General features: G+C 53.5%; 1 protein-coding gene across 1 annotated transcript in view; it reads right to left on the reverse strand.

Annotated features, from left to right (window-relative positions):
* Positions 1–2,018: 2,018 nt before the first annotated feature.
* Positions 2,019–7,307, reverse strand: part of C2CD4C (C2 calcium-dependent domain containing 4C) — a 12,723-nt gene continuing 7,434 nt past the window's right edge. The window contains exon 2 of the mRNA XM_015411225.1: positions 2,019–3,358. Within this exon, the coding sequence (XP_015266711.1) occupies positions 2,019–3,326 (1,308 nt within the window). The 5' untranslated portion in view covers positions 3,327–3,358. The remainder of the gene's footprint in view (positions 3,359–7,307) is intronic.

Genomic DNA, 7,307 nt, shown 5'->3' on the forward strand with positions numbered 1-7,307 from the left:
AACTTTGTTCTGTTAATTTCTTGGTTTGACTCGGCTTCCCAATGGTGGCTGTTACCCGTTCATGTGGCTCTCCGGGGGCAGTGCTTTTTGCTCTGTACAGTGCCTTGCACCGACTGCAGGGGCTGCAGCAGTCGCAGAATTACTCTGTGCTTCTCGTCAGGCATGGATGGTCTGTGATTAGCAGTGTACTGTTGGGGATCACCAGAGAATGTCTATCTTCAAGCCACTAGGATGTCATCCAGAAGGTGGGATGATTTCAACTCACACGAGCTGAGACCAAGACCAAGAGGCCCTTTCCAGTACTGAGGTCCAGTGAAGTTAAAATCATGATGGGGGGGAAGAGAGGGCCTGCAAGCATGTGCAGAGTGCCCGGCCTTCATCGATCAGCCCCAACAAGCCCATATACAGTTGAAAATAGTAACAAGGACTTCCTTGACTGATGTGGATTGCAGGAATCCTTGGACAGATGTGGATTGCAGAACATGCTTTCATAAGAAGAAGCCTCTGAGCATGTGTAGAGTATGTATCCCTTCAATGAGATGCCATGTTTAGCCCCTGCAAACAGTAACAAGTCGGTGGTAAGATGAGTCCCAGAAAGCGTTTGAGCCCAAAGACCTCGGCGTTGCTTTCTCGCCAACAAGCCACAAGTGACAAAAACTTCTTTGGTGGCAAGACCGAGAGCCTTTCCTTCTCCAGGGCAGCGGAGCAGATCAAAGGGAGGGGATGAATGAGCCCGTAAAGAACTACCAAGAAAGTTTTCCTGACGCGTTCAAAAAAGGATGGGCAGAAGACTCGGCGAGCTGATGAGCGAGACGGATCCTTGGCAAAGGGCATCAGAAAAAGCACAGGGCGGGTGCCCAAACAGGGTGGCAAGGAGCCTTAGCCCAGTGAAGGAGGGCACTCTTCACTTGCAGAAGGTCCCGTGTTCAGTCCCTGGCACAGTGGCAACTGGCAAGCCTGTGAAAGGCCTTGGGGCCACTGCTGCCAGCTGGAGCTGACAACCTCTGGCTGGCGGGACTGGCAGCTGGGCTCCGGACCGGGCTGTTTCCTGTGTCACTGTGGCACCCACCCACCCTCTTTCAAAAAGAATGGCCAAGCTACCAGCACCCCAAAGGCAACAGCATCGCTGCTCCGCCACTGGAAAGTTGGCCCAGTGCCGTTTTCTTTTCTAGCAAGGACTGCTGTGGCGCGAACAGCTGCTTCCCCGACACAAATCCAACAGGTCCGTCTCTTTCCGTGGCAGAATCCTCACACACCTGTTGAATTTCTGTCAGTACCACAGCTGCTACAGGCATGAGGTATATTGCGGGGACAAGCCCCTCCCCCAGCACTTTGGCTCTTTGCAAAATCGACAAAGGCCATGGCTCCCCGTTTCCCACTCTTCGGCTTTCCCTTGCACAAGAAAACCCTAAAACCCACAGACCCATCCCGGGTCCCAAATCCAGATCAGGATCTGCGCAAGGTAGTAAGGCAATGAGGCTCACCTAGACAGCGATTCCTCTCTTCCCAGAAGGCAGCCTGGCTGCTGAAATCATTCCCCCCCCCCCCGGGATTGTTTGGGTGTGGCGGGAGGAGGCATGTTCAGGCACAAGAAGCATGCAGTCTCAAAAGGGGAAGGCTGGTCTGCCTCCTTGCATGCATTCCCGGGGAAGCCAGGAGGGGACGTACACGTGGTATAGGCATGCACCCGCCTCCCACTCCCGGGACAACTAGATTTAAGGGCCCCCTCTCCTCCCCTCCATGCTCTCCCTCAATGGGGGCTTGCCTGCAGAAGCCAACAGGCCTTCTCCTGATGTACGTGGGCCAAGGGCTCCCCCGGCAGAGAGGGAGGCCATCTTCCGCAAGAAAGGGCTTCTGAGATGCCATCCAAAGATGCGGAGATGCTGCACCCTCCCCACCCCATACATGCAATGACCATTTGGGGGGACACAGATTGGCCATCGCCAAGCCTTCTCCTCTATGGGCGGGGGAAGGGGCCATCAAGGGACAGGCGTGACTGGAGGTTGTCCCAGAGAGGTTTATAAAAAAGGGAGCAAGGAGGTGAGGCGGAGCTCCTTCTCACCCATCAGCGTGTCCCTCTTGAGGCTGCTGCCCTTGTTCACCACCTTGACTTTGAGGGACATTTTCCTGACATTGCCGGCTCCCAGGCCGTCAAAGAAAAAATCCTCATTGAAGACCGGGTTGCGGCTGTTCTTGATGATGGTGCTCCGTTGCTTCTGCAGCTTCCCGGGGTTCAGGTAGAGAGCCACGCAGCAGTTAATGCTCCGCGCGTCGCAGTGCTTGTCGTAGAGGTTTTCCGCGGTGACAATGCGTACCCGCAGGCGGGCGTTGGAAGGGTTGTACTCCACCACGAGGCGCATGGTGCCCCCTTTGCTCAAACGGATCGTGTGTTCTTTGTGGAGCCGGTCTTGGGGGTCGGCAGGGGCCAGAGGCTGCTGCTGCACACCCCCGGCCGCGCCCCCGGACGGAGGGGTGGCGGAGCGCATGCGCCGCTGTGAGCTGGGGCTGGTGTCGGCGGAACTGTCGTCCGTGGAAAGGGAACTGTTCCGGGCTACCGAATGCTTCAGCTTGATGACCTTCGACTGGCTCTCCTGGCTGAAGATCTTGAGGAGGGACACCGACCTGGAGAGCAACGGCGAGCCAAAGGGGGACGATTCGGCGGACGAGCAGGTGTCGCTTTCCCCGCCACTGAAGTAGCGGTACGGGTTCATGAGCGACATGTTGATATCGGAAGGGTTGAGGTGGGCGCTCTCCCCGTTGGTCTTGCTCCCGCCAGACTTCCTCTGGGAGCTGGGCGAGGAGGACTGGGAGGGGCACAGGCTGGTGTGCTCGCTGTGGAAGAGGGACTCCTTGCGCCGCGTATGCGGGCTCTCCATGAGCGTCGCGAAGCCGTACGAGGTCTGGGCTTTGGGCACGTATGGCAGTGACATGGCCGTCTGGGACTGGGGGTCCGCATTGGTGCTGAAGTCTTCCTCCGACACCCACTCGTCCGCACTCTCGATCTGGATGATGTGCCGACTGGCAGCCTTCAGGAGGTTCTTGCTCTCCGAAGCGGCCTTCACCGGCAACCGGGGGCTGCGCTGGGCCTTGCGGGCCGAGAGGTTCTGCTCCGAGGCCGAGGTGCCCAAGTTGGGCTTGGCCTTCCCTTCTGCCCCCTCTGCCTCTGGAGGCACCATCGGAAGCTTCGGGGGGATGAAGAAATCGGGGATCTTATCCGGGGTCAGGACGTTGCTGTACAAGGGACCCTTCGACTGCTTGTCCCCAGACTCACTGGCTCGAGCCCCTCCGTTCTCCACTGAGCCTCTGATCTTCTCCAGGAGCCACATTTTGGGTTCACCTTCAGAGCAAGTCCAAAGATCTGTAACGCAAGAGATAAATGAAGAAAGAAAACCGTCACTGAGGGCAGGGCGGAGGCCTAGCATGCTCTTCTCATGGGTCAAAGAGAAGGCATTCTTAATATGCAGAGTGATTGACGGACTGCATATTTATTTGCCTTGGGGAACCTGTTAGGTGACTTCCTGCAGACATTGAGAGACTAATGGGGTAACCAGTTAAACATGTAGAACATGTTGGTTTACGGGGGGGGGGGGGCACAGTACCTTTGCAAATCCTGAGCAGGTCATTTCAACCAGAAACAAATCATTCCAGAAGTAAACGTTGGCTATTCTCATTTTGAGACTATTCTGATTTCGGGGTGGAGAGAGCAGACACAGAGAAATTTTCCTCCCTGTCCCAAAATACTAGAACTCAAGGACATCCAATGAGACTGAGGGGCAGTAGGTTCAGGACAGAAAAAAGGAAATACTACTTTACACAGAGAGTGATTAAAATGTAGAATTCGCTGCCTGAGGATGTAGTGATGGCCACAGGAATAGACAGTTTTCAAAGGGGATTAGATAGATTCATGGAGGATAAGTCTAACAGTGGCTACTAGCCTTGGTGACCTAGGGGAACCTCCACATACAGAGGCAGTCAGCTTCTGAATACCAGTGGTAGGAGGCATCTTCAGGGGAAGGCCCCGGCCTCTCTGCCCTGTTGTTGGCCCTCCAGAGGAACAGGTTGGCCATCATGTGAGACAGGATGCTGGACTAGATGGATCATTGTTCGAATCCAGCAGGGCTCTTTTGATGTTCTTATTCTCCATGGCTGCCCTTTATGCTGGGAATTGGCCTTATGAGGAGAGCCAGTGTGGTGTAGCAGTCAGAGTGTGCGGCTAAGATCTGGGAGACCCAGGTTTGAATCCCTCCCCAGTCCTGCCCTGGAAGCTGGCTGGGTGACCTTGGGTCAGACACAGACTCTCAGCCTAACTTACCTCACCAGGGTTGTTGTGAAGATAAAATGGAGGATAGGAGAATGTAAGCCACCTTGGTCTCCACTGGGGGTATAGAGCCCCACAGATTTCTTGGGACCCTAAATGACCCCCACCCCTGCTGCCCCTTATGTGTAGAACTCCGTTCCATTTCCTCGGCAGTCCCTTTTATTTGTTTCCCTCCCAAAGTTCCTTTTATATTTGTTTCTCTTTTCCTCCTCTGTCAAAGTTTAGGGTCCAGCCTCCTTGCGGCGGGACCTCCACCCCCTTTGCTTTTATCCTACACATATATAAAAGCCCAGCATATTGGCACTTTCCGGCTCTCCCACTGGCTGTGCTGTGCGCTCCATCAGCCACTGGCCCATCAACTGCTTCTCAAGAGTATTCACATGCCATTGACTGGGTGTTGGGTCTGCTCCTCTCACCCACCCACTGCCAGTTTAAACACTCTTCCCTGTCAGAATAAACTGCCAAAATGGCTGTCTCTCCTGATGAAGATGCTTCTCCTGCTTGGCTCCTCTGTGGCTGGCTGGCTACTGAGGTGGGACACCGGCTGTCAAACCATTCCCTTCTCCTCCTACTGTGGAGCTAACTTTCCCCTCAATGGCTGTTGCTAGGCAACCAAGCTTGGCTCTGTCAGTAAAAAGGCAGACCTACTTTGGCCTTTGTGGGGAACTCATTGGGGCCAGTCCTGACTGGGGTTGCCAGCTCCTGGTTGGGAAATTCCTGGAGATTTTATGGTGGAGTCTACAGAAGCCAGAGTTTGGGGGAAGGGAGAGACCTCAGCTGAATAGAATGTCATAGAGTCCACCCTCCAAAGCAGTTATTTTCTCCTGGGGAACCATTGCTGCCAATCTCCAGGTGAAGGTTGGAGATCACTCAGAATTAAAACTGCTCTCCAGATGATAGAGATCAGTTCCCCTGGAGAAAATGGCTGCTTTGCAGGGTGGACTCTGTGTCATTATACCCTGCTGAGGTCACTTCCCTCTTGCTTGGGTCTCCACTGTGGAGGAAGACTGTATTTTTCCTAGGTAGAGGCTGCAGGAGGGGGGGGATGGAAAGCTGAAGTCAGAGGGGCAGATAAAGGTAGGCTGATGGTTGGCTGGGAAGGAGATAGGGTTGCCAACTCCAGGTTGGGAAATTCCTGGAGATTTGAGGGGTAGAGCCTGGAGAGGGTGGGGTTTGAGGAGGGGTGGAACTTCAGACAGGTACACTGCCATAGACGTCACCCTCCAAACCAGCCATTTCCACCTGGGGAACCATTGTTGCCAATCTCCAGATGAGGGCTGGAGATCACTCAGAATTACAACTGCTCTTCAGATGGCAGGGGTCAGTTCCCCTGGAGAAAACGGTGGACTCTGTGTCATTATACCCTGCTGAGGTCACCACAACAAATTGACACTGACTGCTGGAGTACCCACCGAGAGCCTCTTTCTAGAGCTCGTTCTATTTATTTCCACAATGGGCCTTATTCCTAGTTATGCTATAAAGAGCTGAACAGACTTGCCATCTCAGTAGCCTCTAATCTAGCATGCCTGACATCAATCTGATCTGCCCCTTAGTCCGATGCAATTCAGACAAAATATGTTTGGATAGTTCTGGTGCAATTCGCATGGTGATACTTCTGAAATCCTCTTCCTCCATTTCCCCGCCTGGACTATGTAAATTATCTGAAGTTGTGAATTACCTGGCCTGATTTCCAGAAAAAAAACAATGTCTTAGAAATGCCCCATTGTGCCATTTTGATTTCCAAATTTGTAAAGTACGCTTCTTTGTGTGTGTGTGTGTGTGTGTGTGTGTGTGTGTGTGTGTCTGGCACACCTTCCTTCTCTTCTGTTCATTTGCATTGGTTTCTTCTCCTTGTTACCACTGTATGCTTTGATAAAATGTAATGCAATTTTAATCTTCATGGATCATACAGACCGTTGTTATCAAGGACCCACAAAGACTTGCAGGAGGCATCTTACTTCCCCCTTCCTAGCTATTTCTTCTTTCCCTCTCCTGAAAGCCCCATAGCATCTCCCCTTTTCCTGCTTCCTTCTCTCCTTCTATGGTTGCCAGCCTGGAGATCTCTTGGCATTTCAATGGATCTCCCAGCTACATAGATCAGTTCCCCTTAGGGTTGCCAGCTCCAAGTTGGGAAGTTCCTGGAGATTTGGGGGTGGAGCTTTGAGGGAAGTGTCCTCCACAGGGTATAATGCCAGAGACTCAACCATCCAAAGCAGCCATTTTCTCCAGGAGAACTGGTCTCTGTCATCTGGAAAGCAGTTGTAATTCTGGGTGATCTCCAGCCTCCACCTGGAGGTTGGCACCCCTAGTTCCCCTAAAGGAAATGGCTGCTTTGGAGAGTGGAGTCTATGGCCTTATACCCCTATGAGGTCCTTCCGCTCCTCAAACCCCACCCACCACAACCTCCAACTCCCAAATCTCTAGGAATTTCCTAACCTGGATGTCTGTTCCTGGGTCTGCAGGGTGCCAGCTTGGTGCCGCAGAGTCCTTCAGGGAGCGACTTTTACCCTAGGGAGCTTGGCAGTGGCCTCAGATGATGTAAGAGGAGGGGGGCTGGCAGATAACCCAAGTCCCTCTCTCCTGCTCGCAGGTTCCCCTTTGTTTTCTCTGGCCCTCTGGGTCTCTCTCCCACGCTCTTTCTCCCCAGCCAGCCTTGAGCTCCCTGCTTAAGTCTTCCCCTTCTGGGTGAGGCCCCACTGAGCTGTCCAATCCCTCTTCTCCCGCATAAGGATCTAACAATCCAACCCTTGCTCCCAATTGGCTGTGTTCACTCTCTCCTTGACCCTTCTTCCCCCTTTATCTGCCCCTCTGTCTTAAGCTTTCCCTCCCCCCTGCTCCCCATCCACCTCTGCCTAGGAAAACCATGGTCCAGTTGTGTGGTGCTGGCCACTGAGCCAGGCCCACTTGCCTGGCCGAGAACCCTCAAGGACTTGTGAGGAGTGCCTCACTTTCCCCAGTACCCCCCTCCCCACACTATTTCCTCTTTTCC

Source organism: Gekko japonicus, unplaced genomic scaffold (genome assembly GCF_001447785.1).
Source record: "Gekko japonicus isolate JY-2015 unplaced genomic scaffold, Gekko_japonicus_V1.1 scaffold1187, whole genome shotgun sequence".
In the NCBI taxonomy this organism is placed as follows: domain Eukaryota; kingdom Metazoa; phylum Chordata; class Lepidosauria; order Squamata; family Gekkonidae; genus Gekko; species Gekko japonicus.